We start from the raw sequence: 27529 nt of genomic DNA on the forward strand, positions 1-27529 counted from the left end.
AAATGCCGCGTACACACAGTCGGAATTTCGGCCAGCAAAAGACCAATGAGAGCTTTTTGGCGGAAAATGCAACTGTGTGTATGCTCCATCGAAATTTTGCTGGCCGGATTTCCGCCAGCAAAAGATTGAGAGCAGGTTCTCAATTTTTTTCGACTGAAAACGTTTCAGAAATTCTGATCGTATGTATGCAATTCCGACACGCAAAAATTCACGCATGCTCAGATTCAACTAGGAGATGGAAGCTATTGGCTACTGGGTATTGAACTTCATTTTTCTAGTTCCGACGTACGTGTTGTACGTCACCGCGTTCTTGACGGTCGGAATTTGGTGTGACGGTGTGTATGCAAGACTGCTTGAGCGAAATTCCGTCGTAATTCTGTCGGGAAAACCATCAGAGCTTTTTCCGACCAAAATTCAGATCGTGTGTACGCGGCTTTAGAGTTAATATGGCAAAAAGGTGTGTCCACTGATGCTTTATCACCAATCCTTGTTTCCCTAAAAAAAAAAAAAATTTCAAAATCCAATTGTCATTGGGACAGAAAGTGAGGTGAAATCTTCTGAACAGAGGCACAGATAGCAAAACAAATGTTACTGGGGTGATGATAACCCTTCCCTCTGTTATCCAAAAAGCTTAAAAATAGATTTTTTGGCTGGAGCTACACTTAAAAAATGTACCTGTTTCAAATTACAAACAGATTCAACTTAAGAACAAACCTACAGTACCTATCTTGTTTGTAACCCAGGGACCGCCTATATATTGCTGTTCAGAGTATATAGGGCCTGGGGGCCCCACGCCTTTTCTTTTTTTAATTTGGGTGCAGGGTTACCCTTAATATCCATACAAGACCCAAAGGGCCTGGTAATGGGCTGGGAGGTTACGCATGCCGTTTTCTCAATAATTTTCATCCACATTGCTGGGACACAACATTACATTACAGCCGCAAGCAGTTTTAAATGACTTTTATTCCTTTAGAAATGTCATTTTGTGCAGGGACTGTTTTAAACATGGGAAACACGCACCACTTTACAGGAATACTATAGACACCCCCCAGGTACGATATTTAAAGGAATATTTCACTTATATTTTTTCACTTTAAGCATCATTAAAATCACTGCTCCAGGAAAAACGTCCTTTTAAAACTTTCTTTTGCATTGAAACATGTCCCCTGGGGCAGGACCCGGGTCCCCAAACCCTTTTTAGGACAATAACTTGCATATTAGCCTTTAAAATTCGCACTTTTAATTTCTCATGTTCGAGTCCCATAGACTTTAACGGGATTCAAATGTTCGAGAAAACTTTCAGTCCGTTCACATGTTCTGGATGCAATCTGAACCGGGGGGGGGTTCGGCTCATCCCTAGTGATGTATAATGTGTCATGCAGAGCAGTGGTGGAGTATGTGATGTATAATGGGGCATGCAGAGTAGTGGTGGAGTATGAGATGTATAATGGGGCATGCAGAGCAGTAGCGGAGTATGTGATGTATAATGGGGCATGCAGAGCAATGGCGGAGTATGTGATGTATAATGGAGAATGCAGAGCAGTGGCAGAGTATGAGATGTATAATGGGGCATGCAGAGCAGTAGCGGAGTATGTGATGTATAATGGGGCATGCAGAGCAGTGGCGGAGTATGTGATGTATAATGGGGCATGCAGAGCAGTGGCGGAGTATGTGATGTATAATGGGGCATGCAGAGCAGTGGCGGAGTATGTGATGTGTAATGGGGCATGCAGAGCAGTGGCGGAGTATGTGATGTGTAATGGGGCATGCAGAGCAGTGGCGGAGTATGTGATGTGTAATGGGGCATGCAGAGCAGTGGCGGAGTATGAGATGTATAATGGGGCATGCAGAGCAGTGGCGGAGTATGTGATGTATAATGAGGCATGCAGAGCAGTAGCGGAGTATGAGATGTATAATGGGGCATGCAGAGTAGTGCCGGAGTATGTGATGTATAATGGGGCATGCAGAGCAGTGGCGGAGTATGTGATGTATAATGGGGCATGCAGAGCAGAGGGGGGAGTATGTGATGTATAATGGGGCATACAGAGCAGTGGTGGAGTATGAGATGTATAATGGGGCATGCAGAGCAGTGGCGGAGTATGTGATGTATAAGGGGGCATGCAGAGCAGTGGCGGAGTATGAGATGTATAATGGGGCATGCAGAGCAGTGGCGGAGTATGTGATGCATAATGGGGCATGCAGAGCAGAGGGGGGAGTATGTGATGTATAATAGGGCATGCAGAGCAGAGGGGGCAGTATGTGATGTATAATGGGGCATGCAGAGCAGTGGCGGAGTATGAGATGTATAATGGGGCATGCAGAGCAGTGGCGGAGTATGTGATGTATAAGGGGGCATGCAGAGCAGTGGCGGAGTATGAGATGTATAATGGGGCATGCAGAGCAGTGGCGGAGTATGTGATGCATAATGGGGCATGCAGAGCAGAGGGGGGAGTATGTGATGTATAATGGGGCATGCAGAGCAGAGGGGGCAGTATGTGATGTATAATGGGGCATGCAGAGCAGTGGCGGAGTATGAGATGTATAATGGGGAATGCAGAGCAGTAGCGGAGTATGAGATGTATAATGGGGCATGCATAGCAGTGGCGGAGTATGAGATGTATAATGGGACATGCAGAGCAGAGGGGGGAGTATGTGATGTATAATGGGGCATGCAGAGCAGTGGCGGAGTATGAGATGTATAATGTGGCATGCAGAGCAGTGGCGGAGTATGAGATGTATAATGGGGCATGCAGAGCAGTGGCGGAGTATGTGATGCATAATGGGGCATGCAGAGCAGTGGCGGAGTATGAGATGTATAATGTGGCATGCAGAGCAGTGGCGGAGTATGAGATGTATAATGGGGCATGCAGAGCAGTGGCGGAGTATGAGATGTATAATGTGGCATGCAGAGCAGTGGCGGAGTATGAGATGTATAATGTGGCATGCAGAGCAGTGGCGGAGTATGAGATGTATAATGGGGCATGCAGAGCAGTGGCGGAGTATGAGATGTATAATGTGGCATGCAGAGCAGTGGCGGAGTATGAGATGTATAATGTGGCATGCAGAGCAGTGGCGGAGTATGTGATGTATAATGGGGCATGCAGAGCAGTGGCGGAGTATGAGATGTATAATGTGGCATGCAGAGCAGTGGCGGAGTATGTGATGTATAATGGGGCATGCAGAGCAGAGGGGGAGTATGAGATGTATAATGTGGCATGCAGAGCAGTGGCGGAGTATGAGATGTATAATGTGGCATGCAGAGCAGTGGCGGAGTATGAGATGTATAATGGGGCATGCAGAGCAGTGGCGGAGTATGAGATGTATAATGTGGCATGCAGAGCAGTGGCGGAGTATGAGATGTATAATGTGGCATGCAGAGCAGTGGCGGAGTATGAGATGTATAATGTGGCATGCAGAGCAGTGGCGGAGTATGTGATGTATAATGGGGCATGCAGAGCAGTGGCGGAGTATGAGATGTATAATGGGGAATGCAGAGCAGTAGCGGAGTATGAGATGTATAATGGGGCATGCATAGCAGTGGCGGAGTATGAGATGTATAATGGGGCATGCAGAGCAGAGGGGGGAGTATGAGATGTATAATGTGGCATGCAGAGCAGTGGCGGAGTATGTGATGTATAATGGGGCATGCAGAGCAGTGGCGGAGTATGAGATGTATAATGGGGCATGCAGAGCAGTGGCGGAGTATGTGATGCATAATGGGGCATGCAGAGCAGTGGCGGAGTATGAGATGTATAATGTGGCATGCAGAGCAGTGGCGGAGTATGAGATGTATAATGGGGCATGCAGAGCAGTGGCGGAGTATGAGATGTATAATGTGGCATGCAGAGCAGTGGCGGAGTATGAGATGTATAATGTGGCATGCAGAGCAGTGGCGGAGTATGAGATGTATAATGGGGCATGCAGAGCAGTGGCGGAGTATGAGATGTATAATGTGGCATGCAGAGCAGTGGCGGAGTATGAGATGTATAATGTGGCATGCAGAGCAGTGGCGGAGTATGTGATGTATAATGGGGCATGCAGAGCAGTGGCGGAGTATGAGATGTATAATGTGGCATGCAGAGCAGTGGCGGAGTATGTGATGTATAATGGGGCATGCAGAGCAGAGGGGGAGTATGAGATGTATAATGTGGCATGCAGAGCAGTGGCGGAGTATGAGATGTATAATGTGGCATGCAGAGCAGTGGCGGAGTATGAGATGTATAATGTGGCATGCAGAGCAGTGGCGGAGTATGAGATGTATAATGGGGCATGCAGAGCAGTGGCGGAGTATGAGATGTATAATGTGGCATGCAGAGCAGTGGCGGAGTATGAGATGTATAATGGGGCATGCAGAGCAGTGGCGGAGTATGAGATGTATAATGTGGCATGCAGAGCAGTGGCGGAGTATGAGATGTATAATGTGGCATGCAGAGCAGTGGCGGAGTATGTGATGTATAATGGGGCATGAAGAGCAGTGGCGGAGTATGAGATGTATAATGTGGCATGCAGAGCAGTGGCGGAGTATGTGATGTATAATGGGGCATGCAGAGCAGAGGGGGAGTATGAGATGTATAATGTGGCATGCAGAGCAGTGGCGGAGTATGAGATGTATAATGTGGCATGCAGAGCAGTGGCGGAGTATGAGATGTATAATGGGGCATGCAGAGCAGTGGCGGAGTATGAGATGTATAATGTGGCATGCAGAGCAGTGGCGGAGTATGAGATGTATAATGTGGCATGCAGAGCAGTGGCGGAGTATGAGATGTATAATGTGGCATGCAGAGCAGTGGCGGAGTATGAGATGTATAATGTGGCATGCAGAGCAGTGGCGGAGTATGAGATGTATAATGTGGCATGCAGAGCAGTGGCGGAGTATGAGATGTATAATGTGGCATGCAGAGCAGTGGCGGAGTATGAGATGTATAATGTGGCATGCAGAGCAGTGGCGGAGTATGAGATGTATAATGTGGCATGCAGAGCAGTGGCGGAGTATGTGATGTATAATGGGGCATGCAGAGCAGTGGCGGAGTATGAGATGTATAATGTGGCATGCAGAGCAGTGGCGGAGTATGAGATGTATAATGTGGCATGCAGAGCAGTGGCGGAGTATGTGATGTATAATGGGGCATGCAGAGCAGTGGCGGAGTATGAGATGTATAATGTGGCATGCAGAGCAGTGGCGGAGTATGTGATGTATAATGGGGCATGCAGAGCAGAGGGGGAGTATGAGATGTATAATGTGGCATGCAGAGCAGTGGCGGAGTATGGGATGTATAATGGGGCATGCAGAGCAGTGGCGGAGTATGTGATGTATAATGGGGCATGCAGAGCAGAGGGGGAGTATGGGATGTATAATGGGGCATGCAGAGCAGTGGCGGAGTATGAGATGTATAATGGGGCATGCAGAGCAGTGGCGGAGTATGGGATGTATAATGGGGCATGCAGAGCAGTGGCGGAGTATGAGATGTATAATGGGGCATGCAGAGCAGTGGCGGAGTATGAGATGTATAATGGGGCATGCAGAGCAGTGGCGGAGTATGGGATGTATAATGGGGCATGCAGAGCAGAGGGGGAGTATGGGATGTATAATGGGGCATGCAGAGCAGTGGCGGAGTATGGGATGTATAATGGGGCATGCAGAGCAGAGGGGGAGTATGGGATGTATAATGGGGCATGCAGAGCAGTGGCGGAGTATGAGATGTATAATGGGGCATGCAGAGCAGTGGCGGAGTATGAGATGTATAATGGGGCATGCAGAGCAGAGGGGGAGTATGGGATGTATAATGGGGCATGCAGAGCAGTGGCGGAGTATGAGATGTATAATGGGGCATGCAGAGCAGTGGCGGAGTATGAGATGTATAATGGGGCATGCAGAGCAGTGGCGGAGTATGGGATGTATAATGGGGCATGCAGAGCAGAGGGGGAGTATGGGATGTATAATGGGGCATGCAGAGCAGTGGCGGAGTATGGGATGTATAATGGGGCATGCAGAGCAGAGGGGGAGTATGGGATGTATAATGGGGCATGCAGAGCAGTGGCGGAGTATGAGATGTATAATGGGGCATGCAGAGCAGTGGCGGAGTATGAGATGTATAATGGGGCATGCAGAGCAGTGGCGGAGTATGGGATGTATAATGGGGCATGCAGAGCAGAGGGGGAGTATGGGATGTATAATGGGGCATGCAGAGCAGTGGCGGAGTATGGGATGTATAATGGGGCATGCAGAGCAGAGGGGGAGTATGGGATGTATAATGGGGCATGCAGAGCAGTGGCGGAGTACACACCGCTCAGTATAGGTCATCACTCTCTATACTTTCTCTATAGCTGAGCTGACTCCCCGTCTTGATCACCACATCCATACATCATAGAGTGAAGCCGAGTCCACCCCGCCCTTTCCTGACGTCACTTCCATCCCCGCCCCCTCCTCTCCAGCTGTGACTCTCGGTACAGATGGAGTCCGGCTCGGCGGGTGTTTCGGGCTCTCCGGGCGCTATGGGTCCCGGGCACAGCGCCCTCCTGTCCGCCCTGTCCCCGGAGGCTCTGCGCTTTGATGAGGACGATGACCTGGAGGTGTTCAGTAAGGTAGGAGGGGGCGGGGCCTGACAACTTCACACCAACTTTTCCCCGTGTGTGTGATGTGCGGGGGAGAGGAGTCCGGGGGGAGAGGAGTCCGGGCACTGCACGTCCTGTACATGGAGGGGAGACCCTCCTCTGTAGTAGGTCTGTCCGCACTGTGCTGACCCCGGATCTCTTCCCTCCTATAAGGTGGATATCTCTGCCCCATATACACCATAACAGTGATAACATTGTGTTGTGTACAATGATGTCATAGACTTGTGTGATGTTTTGGGACACTTCATAAAAACAAAACAGAAAAAGTGTGATGTCATTATGACAACACATGGCACTGCCTGTTGTAGCCCAGAGGTCCCAGTGACACTTGAAATTGTGAACAACAATTAAGGACACAAATGTGACATAATAATAATAATGATATAAAAAAAATAATAATAATATATAATCTCTTTTTTTATTTTTTTTATTTTACAAATTTTGTAAATGAATGTGATATCCACAAATTTTTGCACACAAAGCAGGCTACTTTCACACTGGATCAGCCTAGCTTTACTTGTTTTAGCGGCCCCTTTTGGCCACCAGCAGGGCATGTTTAACCCCCGCAAGTGATTGAAGAAGGGGTTAAAAACGCCCAGGTTACGGCGCTGCTCATTCATTCCAATGGGCAGGGGGGTTTAGGAGCGTTGTATACACCACCCCATAGATGCGGCTTGCAGGACTGCCCCCCCCCCCCCACATCCCACAAGCACACCGCTCCAGTATGATAGCCCTTTGGCTTTCACACCGGGGAGGCGTGAGAGGCGCTGTTTTTTTAGCGCTAAAACGTCTGAATAGCGCCTTAGTGTGAAAAGGGTTTACAAAGTGAGTTTTGTCTGATGAAGCGTGATTAGAACGTTCTGCAGAGAAATGGCTCTTCCTTGTGTTGGCATGTGTGAGGTCAGGGGATGGCCATGACATGGATGACAGTTCTGAGCAGTTCTCTGGATGCAGCTCATCCTAAGGACATGTTTGTACTGAAGACAAAGCAGGTTGGAGGCGGCCTCTTGCTGTGTTTTGTTTTCAGTCACATGTCTCTGACCAGCGATGTATTCTGTTGTAAAGAACAGGTTTTAATGCAGTGCCAGTCACATGAGACTTGGCTGGCAGTGCAGGGAGACTTGGGAATGGAAATAAAAGTAATTGAATGCTCTCCTTATTTCCTATTGGCCCTTTGATCTCATGTGATTTAATGCAAAGCAAGCCATGGAGATCAGAAATGAGCTACAATTGGGGCTCGTGCACACAGCCGATTAGGCTCCATTCCCACTTGTGCGACTTAATGCGACTTTGGACACACAAGTCACCCCATGTTTTCAATGACAACCATTCAAATATGTGTGACTTAAAGTCGCAGCAACTTTAACTACTTTCCGGACAGTTCTAAGAAGGCATCATATGATCTCCTCCCATGATCACACTGCGTGCCCACAGGCGGCATGCTCTGTGATCGCCATGTCCTCCTGACACTACTGTTCATAGACAGACGTATATTTCTATATATGTATAGCACCGATCAGCAGTGTAGAGTCACAGCTGATCGCGATGTAAACACACACTGGTTATTGCCATTCCTTTGCCATGCTGACAGCATGAGGAGAAGAGAGCCAATAACCAGCTTGTGTAAAAGGGACATGTACACCGATTTATGAGTGAAGGCCCAACTGTGCCCACCAGTGCCTCCTCATCAGTGTTGCCTATCAGTGCCCACCAGTGCCTCATCAGTTTTGCCTACCAGTGCCCACCAGTGTCTCCTATCAGTGCCCACCAGTGCCGCCTCATCAGTGTCTCCTATCAGTGCCGCCTATCAGTGTTTACCAGTGTCGCATATCAGTGCCCACCAGTGCCACCTCATCAGTGTCGCATATCAGTGCCCATCAGAGTTGCCTTTCAGTGCCCACTAGTGCCGCCTCATCAGTGTCGGCTATCGGTGCCCGCCAGTGCCTCCTCATCAGTGTCGGCTATCGGTGCCCGCCAGTGCCTCCTCATCAGTGTCGCATATCATTGCCCACCAGTGCCACCTCATCAGTGTCGCATATCAGTGCCGCCTCATCAGTGTCGCATATCAGTGCCCATCAGTGTTGCCTATCAGTACCCACTAGTGCCGCCTCATCAGTGTTGGCTATCAGTGCCCACCAGTGCCTCCTCATCAATGTCACCTATCAGTGCCCACCAGTGCAGCCTCATCAGCACAAATCGGCGAACGAGAAAAATTACCTGTTTGCAGAGTTCTATAACAAACTATGAAAACGTTTTTTTTTTTTTTTTCAAAATTTTTAGTCTTTTATTTATTTTTATTTAGCGAATAAATAAAAATAAAACAGCAGTGATTAAATACCACCAAAAGAAAAGTGAAAAAGAGAAAAAAAAGAAACATATAAACAATAAAAATAAAATAAAATTTAAAATTATATATAACGAATATTAGCAAAGCAATAAATAATCAATATCCAATAAAGTGCAACAGAGTAATTAATATCCAATAGCAGTGGCAGTGTCTCTTTCTATAACAGAAACAATAGTTCGTATTTAGACATGCACTATGTGAATCCACACTGTGTCATAAACACATAATGACTCCCTGACCAAAAAGCAAAGTTCCACCGGTGATCTCGTGAATCTTCAAACAATCGGTGTCCACACACTAGGTGCAATGACTACCTTACCTCACTGCTGTAAGGTAGACAGCAGATATTACTTCCAGCAATCAGGTGGTATAGGTAAAATAGGTGGTCCCTTCTAGGTGCTTAGCCATAAACCATCACTCATGTCTCCTCTGCTGCCACTTCCAGCAATGTCTTCTCTCTACTTCCTCCCTCAGGAAGTAACAGTGCCTTATTGCAAAAAATGGCCTGGTCAGGAAGAGGCGTAAATCTTCTGAAGGTCAAGTGGTTTTAAAGGCTTTAAAAAATAAATAAACAATCATATTTGCCTACATAGATGCTGCAGGATCCCAGCTGCATCTGTACCCTTCCGCCTCCAAGACTGAGAACTGAATAATCAAACACCATTGATCGCTCAGTTCTCAGTCTTCAGGCTGCAGAGAGCTTGAAAATGTCAGTCACTGGCTTTCTGCTCTGCCCCTCAAGCGCTCACTGGAGCGCCGAGCTGTGGAGGTGGCGGATATTGCTGGCTCGGACTCCCAGTGGTTTGCTGAGAGGCTGAGCCATCTTCCTGTCCACGATTCTGGATGGATCCTGACCATTCTTGAGCTTAGACTGGCTGAGTGATGTCAGCCTAAAAAAAAGGCCCGGGAGTACATAACGAACTGCACTCCTGTAATCCATAGCAGAAGTATAGGAAAAATGGCTCTGGCTATACAGTGCATCCAGAAAGTATTCACAGCGCTTCACTTTTAAGTCACAGCCTTATTCCAAAATGGATTTAATTCATTTTTTTCCTCCAAAATTCTACAAACAATACCTCATAATGAGAACATGAAAGAAGTTTGTTTAAAATATTTGCAAATGTAATTATAAAAATAATAATAAAAAAAATCCCATGTATGTAAGTATTCACGGCTTTTGCCATGACACTAAAAATTGAGCTCAGGTCCATCCTGTTTCCACTCATCATCCTTTAGATGTTTCTACAACTTGAAGGGAGTCTACCTGTGGTAAATTCAGTTGATGGGCCTTGATTTGGAAAGGCACGCACCTGTCTATATATAAGGTCCTACAATTAACAGTGCATGTCAGAGCACAAACCAAACCATATAGTCCAAGGAATGGTCTGTAGTCCTCAGAGACAGGATTGTATCGAGGCACGGATCTTGGGAAGGCTACAGAAAAAAAATTCTCCCGCATTGACAATCCGCAATGTGTGGCAGGCTATGTGGCAAGTAACAATCCGCATTTGGTAGCAGGCGACATGGCAAAAGACACCCTCAGGGCACCCATTGATTCTGCATTATGGTGCGTTGAACCATTTAATTTTATATTACAATGTATTAATAGAAATAATGCGCTTCAATCATCCTGACACCATAACAGCCATGGTGCCGTAATGATTGAAGTGCCAATACCAGCCATTTCCCATATACATTGCCCCCAAAAAAACCTATTTTATAGAAGTGCCCCTCCCGAGACTAGACTCTGGATCTGCCCCTGTCTGGACCTCAGATTGGGATGAAGGTTCATCTTGTAACAGGACAACAACCCTAAGCACTCAGCCAAGATAACAAAGGAGTGGCTGAAGGACAACTCTGTGAATGCCTTGAGTGGCCTAGCCAGAGCCCAGGCTTGGACCTGATGGATCATCTCTAGAGACCTCTGAAAATGGCTGTGCACCAATGTTTCCCATCCAACCTGATAGAGCTTGAGAGGTCCTGCAAAGAAGAATGGGAGAAACTGCCCAAAAATAGGTGCGGCAAGATTGTAGCATCATACTCAAGACTTGAGGCTATAATTGGTGCCAACAAAGTATTGATCAAAGGCCGTGAATACTTATGTACCTGGGATTTTTTTTTTTTAAACCGGTTCTTCACCCTAAAGGGGAAGTTCCGCTAATCTGATCCCTCCCCCCCTCCGGTGCCACAATCGGCACCTTTCAGGGGGGAGGGGGGTGCAGTTACCTGGATAATCCAGGTATCTGCACCCACTTCCGGGCAGACCACCGCAGACGCCCCCCCCCCGTTGTGTTCTGGGAAACACACAGCGGGGGACCAGAAGAGACGCGCAGCGCAACTTGCGCATGCGCAGTAGGGAACTGGGCAGTGAAGCCGCAATGTTTCACTTCCCGATTCCCTGACAGAGGATGGCGGCGGGGGCAGCAGTGAGACGAGCGATTGCTCGTCATCTGCCACCGACATCGCTGGACCCTGGGACAGGTAAGTGTGATTTTATTAAAAGTCAGCAGCTGCAATATTAGCTGCTGGCTTTTAATATTATTTTTTTTTAGGTGCAGAAACGCTTTAAATACATTTTGCAAGAGCAGCAGGGACTGGAGTTTTGACCGATTTAGATAAGTATATCTTCGCTCTCCTTATCCTAGGCAGAAACAAGCTGTTAACTCATGCAGTGCAGGCACAGCCCCACTGCGCGGGGAAAATGTGTGTGTGTTTTTATTTTATTTTTTTAAGCTAAATTTGTCTTTAACAAAGAATGTGTTTTTTGTTTTTTATTAAATACTGTGGCCCCTTTTATTGCACAGAACATTTTAATGAAAAAGGTAAACTTGCCATGTAAAGGCGCAAGCCTGACACAACTAAAGTACAGTGTAGAAGCTCCGCTGTATTGTGGCCCATTAGATAGAAACACTGAGCAGAGCACAGACGGTGGTAGCATTACTGAAGCTTGATGCTGCCATAGTCATTCATTTGCATAGATCCTTGTGCTGGACTAGTGCCTTAGCCCGGTGCTGTTCATCCCATAATGCATGTTGCCTTGTGCTGTGTTGGCGCTATTATTGGAATATAATAAGCAGAGATCTATACAGCTTTCAAAGTCCAACCACAAATGATCTGGCTTTTCTTCCTGATTCTTTGTTATCAGGATATGAGTGGATAGAGTAAAGCACTTTCCTTTCTTCTGACAGTAATCAAGCCCAAGGTATGGCCAGCTAAAAGCTCTTTTATCTTCCCAGATGGACTCTTGATATCGCTATATTGGGTGAAACATCCATCATAGTGCTCTATAAAGGAATTCTGATCCTGGCCAACATTCTAGTACAGTGGGATTGAATGCATGTCTCCCGAGCTTTGGTCAACATTGTATGAAGACAGTCTGACTCAGATTCTTGTGAACTTATCAGGAGACACTTCTTTTTTTTTTTTTTTTTTTTTACGGCAACCAATTCTTTTAAAATCCTACCTACCATTGCAGAAAATTCTCTTATTCTCTCCAATTCAAAGGACGTGGCACATATATCTAGACCGATTTTGGTATCCACAGTGGCGATACCTCGAGTAATTTTTTTCAGCCTGCCTACCATTGTTGTCAACCTTGTCTTTTGAAAACTCTAGCTGCCTGGCTGTCATGGTAATGATCTTGCTTCATTACTGTGAGCCACTGACAGAAAAAAATTCATGCAAATACTGTAGCTGCTGACTTTTAATATTAGGACACTTACCTGTCCAGGAATCCTTGGTGTCTTCACTCTAGCTGTCATGTGGTCTGCTGTGATTGGTGACAGCAATCACACGATACCGGCAGCGGGCCAGTACACTGATCAGTCATCTATGTCCAGTGAACACAGCGGGTGACAGATCGCATCTGAGCGTGGCCCGTTCTTGGGAGGATGTCATGTGACGTCCTCCCAGAACAATAGGATTATTGCCTGATCATCATTTTACTATTACAGTTTAGCACCCAACTCCAGGATGGAGGAAGAAAGAAATGTGTAATACACCAAGTCCAAAACTAGAGAAAGTGGCAGCTGTAAGGGTGCTTTCACACTGAGGCGTTGGGGCATCAGCAGTAAAGAGCTGCTATTTTTAGCGGCGCTTTACCATAGTTTTAGCGGCGTTGTTTGGCCGCTAGCGGGTGCTTTTTAACCCCTGCTAGTGTCCGAAAAAAGGGTTAAAAGCGATGGTGCAGCAGCGCTTTGCCAGTGGTTCGGCACTTTAGGAGCGATGTATACACCACTCCTACAGCGCTGCAAAGATGCTGCTTTCAGGACTTTTTTACCGCCCTGCAAGCGCACCGCTCCAGTGTGAAAGCACTCGGGCTTTCACACTGGAGAAACAGGAGAGGCGCTTTACAGGCGCTATTTTTAGCACTGTAGTGCCTGTAAAGCTCCTCTGTGTGAAAGCAGTCTTAGAATATCTGAGCATCCTGGTTATCTGGGACCCAGGAGCTGTCCACAATAAAATTAAAAAACATATGTGACCACCAAGAAATACAAAGGGAAGAAAGAAGCGCACACTTCATTGTTTGAGTAAAAAAAGCTATTTATTAAAAAAGGTAAATGTATACCCACAAGGTATGGTCCGGTTCACACTGAGGCAGCATAACTTACAGTGCGACTGCCTCAGGCGACCCAGACGCGACCGCTACGGTGACTTGCAAAACGACTTCTGTATAGAAGTCAATGCAAGTCGCCTCCAAAGTCATACAGGAACCTTTTTCTAAGTCGGAACGACTTGTGTCGCTCCAATCAGAACGGTTCCATTGTCTAAGGGTCGGTTCACACTAGGACGACTTGTCAGGCGACTTAGCCACCTGACAAGTAGTGTCCCGTTCTGTACAATGGAACCGTTCTAATCGGAGCGACACAAGTCGCTCCGACTTAGAAAAAGGTTCCTCTACAACTTTGGAGGCGACTTGCATTGACTTCTATACAGAAGTCGTTTTGCAAGTCGCCGCAGCGGTCACGTCCAGGTCGCCTGAGGCAGTCGCGCTGTAAGTCGTGCTGCCTCAGTGTGAACCAGACCTCAGTGTGTGAGGGTGCTGAAGCAGTGGAATCGCTGGACCAGGAGGCCACTGGCGAGCTAAAATCCCTGCCTTGGTCAACGGCAAGGGAGGAGGCCACTGTCAGTAGAATGCCATCTTCACATCAGAGAGATCAGCCCTTTGAAGCATGATCCCGGGATGGGGAGCTGCTGGAAGTCACTAATGAGCAGCAGTCAGACAGGGATGCGTTTCGAAGTGTTAACACTTCTTCCTCGGGCACCTAGAAATACAATGAGGAAAATGTATGAAGACTGGGGCATACAGAATCTGTAGCAGTTTTGCATGGCAACCAATGCGCTTCGGTCTATCATTTTTTTTAAGGGTAACTGAATAAACGGAGGCTAGAAGCCGATTGGCTACTATGCACAGCTCCTGCAATTTCTGCCTGCTCTGTTTTTAAGTGCACGTGCCAACTTCCAACATATATATTTTTTTGTAACGCGTTTACTTTAACCATGCTCATCCATTCTGATAATTTACCACTTGGGTTTACATGTGACATTTCCGCTTCCCCCAATGTAGTACTCGGAGTCTATCACATGAATACTAGGTATTTGCACAAGATTTTCGAGGGCTTCAGCGGAGGAACAAGAAGCACACTTAAAGTGGAATTCACTTTAACAGTAAAGCAGGCCATAGGCCTCCTAGATTGTAAGCTCTAACGAGCAGGGCTCTCTGATTCCCCCTGTCTTGAATTGTATTGTAATGTCTACCCTAATGTTGTAAAGCGCTGAGTAAACTGTCGGTGCTATATAAATCCTGTATAATAATAATAGATAATGCATTGTTTGAAAATTGATTGCCCCATCAACGCAGTCATTGTTGATGGGGGGAATCACTCCCGCTGGGCTATTGTGTTCTGCTGGCGAGCTGAATGATTGAATGATTACTACCACTGGCAGTAATAAGATGGAGGTAATTCAACAGGCATGTTATACTGAATGGATCAACATCAGTACAACCAGCCTGCCCATAGATGGATTGAAACCCAGCCAGTGCCTGCTGAACCAGGCAAGATTTGATTAATCTATGGCCGGCTTAAACACCCCCCCCCCCCCCCCCCCTATCCTGCCTACCCTGTATAACATAAAGGTCTGTGTACATACCTTCTTTCAGTCCGGTCTGGTCATGTAATGCTGCAGGTCTGGCTCTCCTGTGTTATGAATACCTGGGAATTCCAGAAGCCGCGACATCACCCATGGACTCCCATAGCTGAGCCGTTAATAGTGCTTCCTCTCCCCTGCAGTCACCGCTCATCCAGGAGAACCAGAGCATATATATCACATGACTAGGCCAGAGTGGGCAGTGCAGGATTGGAAGGAGGAGGTGTTTTGGGGACATTTTTAGTAATAGTTAGACCCTTTTTACATGGACAGTCTGATTTTTTTTTTTTTTTTTTTTTTATTGCAAATTTCATCCCTATGGAAAGGCGGGTGTAAACGGACTTGTGTCGGTTTACACCTGACTACCTCCCGGATCAAAAAAAGCAATCAAAAGGGGTTCTGTCATTTTTCGTTTAGGCGGATCAGATTGGATAGTAGTCTGGTGTAAACGGACATGCAAAGTTTGTTTACTGCCAGTTGCCTATAGAGTAGAGCGGACTCTCTCGATATCCACGCTGCAGAAACTGAGCAGGCACTGATTTGTCGCCGTCCCGCTCTACTCCGATTAGCAGAGGATCGGCTCCCAGATCTCCTGTTTGGAAGGGAATCTGCCCTGTGTGAAAGCGGCCTAAGGCTTTTATGACTTCATGAAATATATAACCTCCCTCTACATTGGAATTCTCCTCCTTTAGTATAGGTTACCGTTAAGCTGTTAACTGGTCTCCCCACCATTTGAATGGTGATGAAGACCCACTGAAACACACTAACAGCTTGTGTAATGTGACAACTAGCATTGCCATTTAGATCTGAGTTTATCACTCCCATCTCGATACTAACTGGTGCTTTTAAGGGCTTCAGGATAGCCACGTTAAACTTGCAGAAAGCTTTTTGATTGCTTTGCTGTACACGGTAATGTTTAGACTAACATATTACAAATGGAAGCCCATGAGACCTAGGCCTTCCATGGTAATTCTGCTTTAGCTGAGAAAAGAAACTGTACTGTAAGATATTTATTGTAAGTGATGAAGCATTTGCATTCATACATTCCAAAACCATCTATTTTTTCTTAGTGAAGGGTGAGAGGTGATTCTTTTTGTGGCTGATGATATTTTTCCGAATTCAAGTCTTGCCTTCTTGCCAAATGGAATTGCCGCCTTGGAATAAAAATAGTTTTTTAGTTGCTAGAAGCGGTGGTTTCTTCTGAGAAAGATGCCTGTACATGTAGTCTTCATCTGCCAGCAGCCCCAGTGTGTCACTGGAGTTTTCTTCTCATTTAGATTGTAAGCCTTTCGAGAAACATGGAGGCTACAGTTGCTTTCTTCTCCCTCTGAATGTTGCTCCTATTCCTAGCTGACATTCCAATCCTCTTGGTTCAGTACTAAAAACCCTAGTGTTTTTTCACCTTAATGCATCCTATGCATTGTGTGAAAGGGCCCTTAGAGGCGTTTGAAGTGCATTGTTCTCTATGGAGAGGCGGGTTTCAGCAGACACATGTCCACTGACACCTGCCACCATCCGATCCTGTCCACCAAACACAAACGGATGGTGGTCCTATTTTTCCATCCATCTGGTGGATCGGATGGAAACCGATAGGTGGTCTGTTTTCCATGCGATTTCCTCATAGAGGAGATGCAGACTTTGTCCATGTCTGCTCTGCACAGTGAGCAGACACAAATCTGTTCTCCTGCTCAGCGGGACTCAGTGGAGCGATCCTCTGCTGACCAAGCGGATTCCGTTAAGCGGGGGCGCCCGTGTGAAAGGGCCCTAAGTGTTGACAGCTGTAAAAGCCATAAAAAAAGTTTATTGGATTTGTATTGTTTTTTTGCAAACAGTAGCTTCACAACAGCAGTGAGGAAAATCATGCTTTGTATTCCTAAAGAGAACAGTAGGATGTGATTCATAAATCCTTGTAACAGTTGGAATAACTAGCAAATGGATGAATAAATATGTAAAAGCTGAGATGATAATTCTTATTATAACGGCTTCTTCCAAGGATGTGAAGTTATTTTGGTGATTCCCCTTTAGCTGGAAGCAGACCCCTGTGTGACACAGAACATCTCCTCCACTCCCTGGGGATTTGGTCTCGGGCTGCATTGTCTGTGTCCTATAGATATTGCAGCCTTTGTCTGGGACCTTTGTAGTGAGTGGGGATGTGTGCAGAGTACAGCCGGTGGGCAGGGCTCTGATGTCGGGATATCTGATCCTTCACTCATTCTGTACTTTGTACTGGAATCTCAGATCCTCGCTATTCCAAAGTTTGCTGATGTGACAGGAAAGGGAGGACTCTTCAGTCTTTTCTGTTGTTCACGTCTATATGGAAAAACAAAAAATAGACAGCCAGATTTTGCAACTGTTTATAGTTTCTGTAACTTCAGCTTCCAACCCGTAGATGGATTTGTAATTGCTTCCAGATCCCGTCACCAGTCACTTTCTGTACTTTGATAAATTGTATGGGGGTGCAAATGTTAAGCAGACCTTGCAGTAGAATGTGCATATTGTTTAGGCCGGCCGTATCTTTATAAAAATCACCCGATGTTACTAGGTGCAAAAGTTACCTGTTTATACTTGCCTTGCTCCCGTCTTCAGCATAGCTCCATCCTTCCAGGAAAACTCCTAGGGACTGCAGAGCAGGCAAAAACTACATAGCAAGAGCATCTAATTGTAAGATTTCATCTGCTCTGTATTTCCCCCCTGTATTTTCCCTAGGCAGGTGTGTGACGTCACCCTCATCTAGGGTACGTACTGTGAGCGGAAAATGATCAAAATCGATTTAAATCTTGAATCGAGTTGAGAGGTCAAATCGATTCAAAATTTCAGCAAATCTAATTTTTTTATTTTTTTTTTCACCAGGACCGGTGTCCTATCATATACAGTCCCCCATCGGATAGTGTTCCCTGTGTACTGCGCACGCGCAGTACACAGCACACACAGATTCCGAAAATAGCCGAAGATGAACGGCGCCTGCGCCGTGAGTCTAGGTTCTAGCCCCACCATCCAAGTGGACATAGAGTTGGAATATAAAAGAGCCGAGCGCAGCGAGGCCGAGCCCAAACCATGGTGAGCGAAGCGAGCCCGCAAGGGGCCCTCTAATTTTCCCAGCCCTATGTCCGCTTGGATGGTGGGGCTACCACCTTGACTCACGGTGCAGGCACCGTTCATCTTCTGAGATTTTCCGAACCTTCCTCTGCTCCGTGCTGTGCATGTGCAGTACGGGGCGGACACTATATGATGGCCGGACTGAATATTCCAGAACACCGGCGCGAAGTCCATTAAAAAATAAATAAATTAAAATTGAATCATGAATTGAGGTGTGTGGGGTTTTTTTTTTTTTAGAAAATCGCCCAGCTCTACTAAATGGCACCCTAAGGTAAAGTGATTTTTGTCATGATTGTTGCGTAACAGAATTGTGTAAAAATGTAAATTGCATAAAGCGCGCCACCCAAAAAGGACAAATGCGAATAGGGCATCCCATTGAAGTGAATAAGCTGCCCTATGCTTGACACGCAAAATTGCATGAAAATTGCTCACACAAAATTGCGAGTTCCTACTTTGTGAATAGGGCCTCGGTTCACCTTTTCACAAAAAAGAAAAGGTGATCCAGTACCCTGCATCCTCCCGTACCTTCAGGCTGTTTTGGCAGGCTGAGGCACATGTTTCTACCTTCACATGTCTGGAGAGCGAACATAACACTGGTGCTGGTACAACATGGGCTGGAATAGGAAGGTAACTGACTGGCATCCTGGAAGTGAATCGATGGGTGCTTGCACATTATTTGAAGCAGTAGGGAGCAGTTCCTCTAGAAAAGCTTCTAGATATGAACAGGGAATGAAAGTCCAGTGCATGATTATCACTCTTAAAGTGGAAGTAACCCCCCCCCCCCCCCCCCTCTATCCTTTTCAGCCAAGGAAGCTGCCATCTTTCCCTCTGTTTATTTCTACAGCTGCCATGATGCTGCACATGTAATCAGTTATGACACCAGCCATTGGATGATTTGACAGTTTGGTTGAGAGCATAACCAATGAGAGTTTTACATTTCCGACGTGTTGCGGAAATGGATGGATGTGTTTACTTTCGCTTTAAGCAAAAGGAGCATGCATAGGACTGAAGTGCCATGATGGTGCCAGGATCCAGACATTTGGGCTGGGTTCACACATGTGCGATGCAAATTTCCAAAGCAACTGTTCAGCTGCGATTTGGTTTCGGTTCAGATGCACATTTTTGGTGCCTGGCAGACTCCGGCGGCGATAGCTGAATCTGTAAAAAAAAAAAAAACTGCTGGCAATAAAAATTGTGAAAAAATAAAAAACGGAATGAGGTCCCCCTAATCCATACCAGGCTCTTTCTAGTCTGTTACCGATTTTAAGGGGAATGCCTCGCCTAATTTTCTTTTAAAAATGGTGTGGGGTCTGCCTCCCAAATTCATACCATACCTTTTATCTGAGAGTGCAGCCTGGCAGGAAAGGGGTAGGGGCTGAGCAAGAACGATGGTTCTTTGGGGAAGGGGAGGCTCCGCCCCATCCCAAAGCACCTTGCCCCCATATTGATGGGGACAAGAGCCTCTTCCCCACAACCCTGCCCGGTGGTTGTGGGGTTATCTCCCCCCCAATGTACCCCTACTCATTTAGCCAAAAAAGTGTCAAAAAATAAATAAAAACACAGATGCAGTTTTTGACAATTTCTTTAATAAAAAAGCAAAAACGGTGTCCCCCGGTGTAGATCCAGCATCAATCATGTCGCCCGTCAAGCCGGGAAAAAAAAAAAAGTTTGCTTGCGCTGAAGTCTCCCGCCGTCAGTCAGCTTTACCTTTTTGGTGCTTTGTGCACTTGTGCACAGTCATGTTGGAACAGGAAGGGGCAATCTGCAAACTGTTCTCACAAAGTTGGGAGCATGAAATTATCTAAAATGTCTTGGTTGCTGATGCCTTTAAAATTTCCCTTCACTGGAACTAAGGGACCAAGCCCAACCCCTGAAAAATAACCCGTGCACAACGCAAGGTCCATAAAGATGTGGAGGAACTTGACTGGCCTGCACAGAGTCCTGACTTTTTAAAACAGAGTTGAGACCCCCCCCCCCTCCCCAACCCCTATCCTCCAGTGCCACATTTGGCACCTTTCATGGGGAAGGAACAGGTACGGTTTTTGACAGGTACCTGTCCCCACTCTCCGTGAGATCGTGGCGTGATCACTCGGAAGTTTGGCCCCTTCCTCCATCTTCCGCCACCAGGCCATTCAGAAAAGGCAGCGTGCTCTGTGCATGCGCAGTAGGGAACCGGCTGTGGAGCTAAAAGGCTTCACTGCTGGGCTCCTTCCTATAAATGGTGGAAACATCAGCTGGGTTGTCAACATCGCTGGATTCCAGGACAGGTAAGTGTCCTAATGTTAAAAGTCAGCCGTTAAAGTATGTGTAGCTGCTGACTTTTTAAATGTTTTGCTTGGGGGGGGGGGGTTCCTCTTCATCCCAATATAACACCTTTGTGATAAATTAGGGCAGAGACTGTGAGCCAGACCTTCTCGTCCAACATCCGTGTCTGACCTCACAAATGTTCTTCTGGAAGAATGTCAAACATTCCCATAGACACACTCCTAAACCTTGTGGACAGCCTTCCCAGAAGAGTTGAAGTTGTTATAGCTGCAAAGAGTGGGCCACCTCAATATTGAACCCTATGGACTAAGATTGGGATGCTATTAAAGTTCATGTGTGTGTAAAGGCAGGTGTACCGGCAATATAGTGTGTTAACAGAGCCCTAGATGGCGTCTGTCAACCTAATGCCTGGTACACACTGGGGGTTATTTACTAAAGGCAAATCCACTTTGCACTACAAGCTCTCTTGGAAGTGCAGTCACTGTAGATCCGAGGGGGACATGCAAGGATAATAAACAGCATTTTTGCATGTACCTGATTGGATGATAAAAACAGCAGAGCTTCCCCTCATTTCAGATCTTTCCCTGAGATCTACAGTGACTGAACTTCCAAGTGCACATGTAGTACACTTGTAGTGCAAAGTAGGTTTGCCTTTAGTAAATAAACCCCAGTGAGTTTTTATTTATTTTTTTTCTCCATTCAGCGTAGCGCTGTGTGCTGATCGCTGCCATTAAAAAAAATTTATAAAAATGCCATAAAACTATCCCATATTTTGTAAACGCTATAACGTTCGCACAAACCAAGCAATAATCGCTTATTGCGATTTATTTATTTACTTTTTACCAAAAATATGTAGAAGAATACTTATAGGCCTAAACTGAGGAAGAAAATTGTTTTTTTTATATATTTTTGGGGGATATTTATTATAGCAAAAAGTAAAAAAAAAAATTTAGTTTTATAGCGCAAAAAATAAAAACCACAGAGGTGATCAGATACCACCAAAAGAAGGCTATATTTGTGGGAAAAAAAGGATGTAAATTTTGTTTGGGAGCCACGTCCCACGACTGCACAATTGTCAGTTAAAGCGACGCAGTGCACTTACCTCCAATGTGCAGTTTATTTTGCACAGAGTGGCCCCGATCCTCGGCCTTCTGAGGTCCCCTGGTGGTGCTGGTAGCTCTCCCCCCGCATCTTATAACCCCCTAGGAGAAGCACTCTCCCGGAGGTTACCTTGTGGGCGCGCTCCCAAGTCCAGCATTTGTGTTAATAGATGCAGAATACTGGACTCGGCCCCGGCGTCCGCGTCATTGGACTTGATCGACAGCAGCGGGAGCCAATGGCTGTGCTGCTATTAATCTATCCAATCAAGAGCCTAGACAATGGGCAGAGGGGAAGAGCGTCTCTCCGGCGTGGGAATTATGGGTGAGTAAAACGTGGTGGGGGGCGGTCAGAGGCAGAAGGTTTTTCACCTTAATGCATACGATGCATTAAGGTGAAAAAACACGAGGGTTTACAACCCCTTTTAAGTATTTCCCAGGGAGGTGTTTCTGACTGGGAGCACAGAGAGATCGCTGTTCCTGATCACTAGGAACAGACGATCTCTCTCTACTCCCCTGACAGAACGGGGATCTGTTTGTTTACTTTTACAAATCCCCGTTCTGGCTCTGTGGTGTGATCACAGATTGCGGCCGCATGCCACGCGCATCGGCTCCAGCGACAGTTAATAAAAAAAAAAAAAACAGTGTTCAGAATCATCGTTTTCGGTGATCTGAATACTTTGAAGTACAAAGGAGGGATTGGAGGTCTTTTAGACCCCCGATTACCTCCATAAAGAGTACCTGTCACCACCTATTACTGTCACAAGGAATGTTTACATTCCTTGTGACAGCAATAAACTTGATCAAAATTAAATATTTTTATTTTTTTTGAAAACACAATTTAATTATATAAAAGGAAATAAAATGGATAAGATATATATATATATATATATATATATATATATATATATTTTATATATATATATTTTTTTTTTAAAGCAGCTTGCGCAACAAAGAAAACTCATACGGAAGTCGAGCCCGCATATGTAAATGGTGTTCAAATTACACATGTGAGTTATCGCCACGATCATCGGAGCGAGAGCAATAATTCTATCCTTCTCTGTAATTCTAACCTGGTAACTGTAAAACATTTTTAAAGCGTTGCCTATGGAGATTTTAAGGTACCATAGTTTGTCGTCATTCCACGAGTGCGTGCAGTTATAAAGTGTGACATGTTTGGTATCTATTTATTCGGCGTAACATTATCTTTCACATTTATACAAAAAAATTGGGCTAATTTTACAGTTTTTTTTTTTTTTTTTTTTTATTCATGAAAGTGTCCCTTTTCCCAAAAAGTTGCGTTTAAAACACCGCTGCACAAATACCGTGTTACATAAAATATTGCAACAATCACCATTTTATTCTGTAGATTCTCTGCTAATAAAAATTATAATGTCTGGGGGTTCTAAGTAATTTTCTTGCAAAAAAATACGGATTTTAACTTGTAAACACCAAATGTCAGAAATAGGCTTAGTCATGAAAGGGTTAAAGACTAAACCTTTTTTATGACACTTGTTGGTTACTAGTTAAAATCGGTATTTTTTGCTAGAAAATTAATCAGAGACCCAAGAGAATAAAATGACGGTCGTTGCAATATTTTATATCACACTGTGTTTGCGCAGCGGTCTTTCAAGCGCAATTTTTTTGGGGGAAAAACACACTTTAATGAACGAATAAAAAACAAAACGGTAAAGCCCAATTTTTTTTTTTTGTATAATGTGAAAGATGTTACGCTGCAAGGATCGTGAGGGAGTCGTGATCTTTATTCTAAGCAAAAAAATTGTGAGTCTTATTTTGGCCAGAATCGTGCAGCTCTACCGCCTGTAATTGTGCAGAGGATACAGAAATATTATTCTCTTTCAACTAAGAAATTCCAGCCTAGCCAATAGATCTTGAGACAAAAGCCCAGTGTTGCATGCCACCCCCTCCTTTCTTTTTTTTTTTTTATTAATTTTTTTTTAACACTGATTTCCCTTAAAGTGGTTTGGTACCTAAAAATGAAAGTACATGTTATTAAAATCAACAGATAGCATACTTACCTAAACGAACCCTGAAAAAAAAAATATTATTTACTTACCTTTTATTTCTGATGTTTCAGCTGACTTCCGGGTTGTCCTCCCGTGGGAGTAGGCGTGGCTATTTTCCTCGCAATGGTCCCTGGGAAATTTGTAAGCTATTTCCCAAGAATCCATGGGGGACAATGAAATTGCGAAATCTCGCGAGATTTCGTTAGGACGCCGGTCACGTGACGAGGACGTGTACGAATTTGCCATTTTTAAAGTGGGCAGGCAGCTGTATCTGCCATTACACTGCTCTCACTGAGCATGTGCAAGATGGAGCGGAGCATGCTGGGAGCCAGACGTCATCATATACCAGGAAGTGAATGCCTGTGGGCTTCAGACGCCCACAGTTAAAATGGAAAACGCCAGAGCAGGTTTTTATAAGTCATCCTGAGGAAAAGATTCGTCGCACCGGGGGTCAAATAAACGCCAGACGTGGATGCCAATCGAAGGTAGCACTCGCCCACCTGTGAGGCAGGTAAGAAAAAAAAAAAAAAAAAAAAAAAGAGCGGAATCCCACTTTAAGTCTTCACCAAATAAAGCACCACTTGGCTGTTTTGTAGCAATGATAAAAATCTGCTATGAAATTCATGTGTAAGATGAGGCAGCAATCACCCAATTTCTCTGAACGTTTAAAAGTTTAGTATAGTGTATTTTTTTTTTTTTTTTTTGCCAATCTATGAAATATTTCATATTTATTCCTTGCAACCAGCAGAGGGAGCTCTAGGCTTTCTCCTTTCAAGGCTGACTTCTTAGCGCCTGTGTTGTGAACATCCTTTTAAAGTGTAATTATGGGCATTACTAGTTGTGGTTGATGTTGATGTGGTTGAGATGTCTTGGAGATTGGACTCTTTTTGTAAATTTAGGTCCCGCTTCCTACTTTGGAGTACTAGGCCAGGTATGAGATTTATTGATTCTTCTCACAGCTGGCCAGTGAGTTGTTAGCCCACATATTCTGTGTATGGTTGACAACTCCTCACTAACAGAGTAATTGAACTGGGCACCTAAATTGCAGGGCTTGACAAATTTGTTTTGAATCTAGGAGCCAACTAAAAAAGTTAGGAGCCAGTCTGTTTTTAACTTACAAATCTTACGAGTGGAACGTGTAACATGTTACCGAAGGTGAGCTTATCCTTTAACCCTTTCACAGCGGTTTTTGCATTATTTTTTGCACATATTAACTGCTAGCCGACCAGCCGCTGCAAATCGCCGTAGCTATACGTTGGCTCTTTAAGACGCTATAGCAGGCGCACGTGTGCCCGGCGTGCGTGATCGCTCCCAACAGAACGAGTACGGGGATCTGTGTGTGAAAACACATCCCGTTTCTGTCAGGGGAGTAGAGCTAGATCGGGTGTTCCTACTAAATAGGAACACCGATCGGTCTCCTCCCCCAGGGAGTCACATCTCCCCACAGTAAGAAACACTCTCAGGGAACACATCGCCCCCTAGTGTTAACCCCCTTCCCTGCCAGTGTCATTTTATACAGTAATCGGTGGCTATTTTTAGCGCTGTATAAATGTCAATGGTCCCAAAAAAGTGTCCAGTGCACGATCTTTCCGCCGCAATGACGCAGTCCCGATTAAAAATCGCAGATCGCCGCCATTACTGTTTGGCGCTAAAAATTAAAACCGCAGAGGTGACCAAATACCACCAAAAGAAAGCTCTATTTGTGGGAGGGGGGGGGAGGAGGAGGTTACAATTTTGTTTGGGTACATCGTTGCACGACTGCGCAATTGTCAATTAAAGCGGCGTAGTGTCGAATTGCAAAAAATGGCCTGGTAAGGAAGGGGGCAAATCCTTCCGGGGCTGAAGTGGTTAACAAATCATTTTAGGACTGAGTTTTACATAAAAACCCCAACCATTATATATTTTCTGAAAGCAAACACCCTAGAAAATAAAATGGTGGTAGGTCTAATTTTGTATGTCATGCGATATTGCTGCAAAGGGCTAGGAAACACAAAGTTTGTGTAGAAAAAAAAAAAAAAACAGTAACAAAAAAAAACACATTAAAAGTTAAGTTTAGTAATCACAAAAACTTAATAAATTATCCAATTTTTATTCTTGTTAAAAAAAAAAAAGACCAAATTTTTGGGTAAAATATAAAAGTTGAAGTTGCGCTGTGTAAATAGATACCCAACATGTCAGTACCCAGTATTTTCCATAGGCAACATTTAAAAAATCCCTCCTAGAAGTCATCAGTTTAGCAGTACAAAGTAGGTCTGGTACTAGAATTATTGCTCTCATTCGGGCATGCGCTGCGATAAGTAACGTGTATTACAATTGACGTTTTCAGGCATAAGGGCCTTGCCGCATATGTTACGTTTGTACGTGCGTATATGTGGGGGGTCAATTATTGGGGGTGGTAGATTTCATGTGCATAGGTGCAATTTAAATTTTCTCCTATAGTCTTCCAAGACAGTCTCTGAGACATAGGGCTCCTCCCTCCGGGACAGGAAATGCGTCCACCCAAATTTTTGTTTTAAGGCAGTCCTCCAGGCCTTCCCCTTCAGTTTTTTTTGTGTTTCCTGATGGACGGGAAGGAAGCATGTTGGGAACCTGGGAGCTCCATGTCTCAGGGCTGTCCTGAGTAAGCCCCTGGCATTGCCTTCTCCTCTACCCAAGCACCCCTCTGTCTAGTTAGGGAAGAGTAGGGCTGCTGGTCCCACTGCTGCTTTAACTCTGAGTGAGTTGGACCCCTGGAAGTGTGTGGCGAGACCCCGCTGCCATTACAGCGCACATCAGGGTTACTGCCTTCTGTTCTCCCCTTGACGTGGTTCGGTGGGTAGGCAGCATCCATCGCACGCTCTGTGAGTGGATCCTATTTACCTGGCTGTTCCGGGTTTAGAAAGGAGGACATGCGTGAGTCGGAAGAGGGGCTTCTGCACTCCACCGAGAGGAATCAACGTGGATTCCGGTGGAGCTGCATCATCAGGGGGCGGCGAGAGGGACAAGGTTCCGGTCTCTAGGTACAGCGTGCGGACTTTCGGGCATCCAGAGCCAGTGAAGACCCAGCAGAGGCTGTGGCATACGCCGAGGAGCTATGGAGGGCACTGCAACATCTCATGCAGTCGACTCCAGTTCTTCTGCCACCGGCACCTCCCAGGTAAGCATGGTGAGGACTGGCCATGTCTTACTCTTGTGGGGAGGGGGCGTAGTTTGGACCAAATGTCCTTCCCTGGGTAGGGAACCACAGGTGAAGGGTTTGTCACTTCCTCCTTTTTTTTTTTTTTTTATCCAAACACAGTGGTGGCGAAGGTCTGGGGCAGGCACTCGTGGGCATTTCTGTTTTTCTTATTGACTTTCAGGGTAAAGCCCAGGTCAAGGCTCAGATGCAGCCCCCTAGGAGATGTGCCTTATGCGGGTGAAAGTCAGGTTCCAATTGGGAGAAGCCACTTTGCCCTGAATGTGTCAGCAGTTTAGTTAAGGATGATTCTATGACGGCATGTCATAAGATCCTTGTGTCTTTTAAAGACGAGATTGCATCCACGATCCAATCTTTTAAGAGGATGGATGGATAGGATGCAGAGTCCCTCTATGCCCCATATCCAGAGCAGAATGTATGCCTGTCCTATCAGAACCAAGTCAGGAGGATATGGAAGATAGGGAAAGGGAACCCAGGTCTCTTGCCTCCTCTCAAGTGGACTTCGGGTCTGATTTGGAGGGAGAGGAAGATTCCTCCAGAGAGTCCAGGTACCGACTTGACGCAGGACGACATGGGGGACTTGCTGAAGGTGATCTATGGCACCTTGAAGATCAGAAAGGAGTTGATACAGCTTCCTAAGCACAACCTCATGTATCGGGAGGGGGGGGGGGGGGGGTGCTCCGTGCACAGAAATCCAGAGTATTCCCCATGCACAAATCTCTAGTATAATCAATCTTGCTGGAGTGGGTGCACCCTGAAAGAA

At 45.6% G+C, this 27529-nt stretch overlaps 1 protein-coding gene across 1 annotated transcript in view; it reads left to right on the forward strand.

The window, feature by feature from the left end:
• The first annotated feature begins 6402 nt into the window (after positions 1-6402).
• The window catches only part of SNX7 (sorting nexin 7), a 204465-nt gene continuing 183338 nt past the window's right edge, over positions 6403-27529 (forward strand). Inside the window, exon 1 of the mRNA XM_077452874.1 lies at positions 6403-6582. Coding sequence (XP_077309000.1) covers positions 6451-6582 — 132 coding nt within the window. The 5' untranslated portion in view covers positions 6403-6450. The remainder of the gene's footprint in view (positions 6583-27529) is intronic.

This window comes from Lithobates pipiens, unplaced genomic scaffold, assembly GCF_037356315.1.
Source record: "Lithobates pipiens isolate NorthernLeopardFrog02 unplaced genomic scaffold, aLitPip1_a1.2 Scaffold_23, whole genome shotgun sequence".
NCBI lineage: Eukaryota > Metazoa > Chordata > Amphibia > Anura > Ranidae > Lithobates > Lithobates pipiens.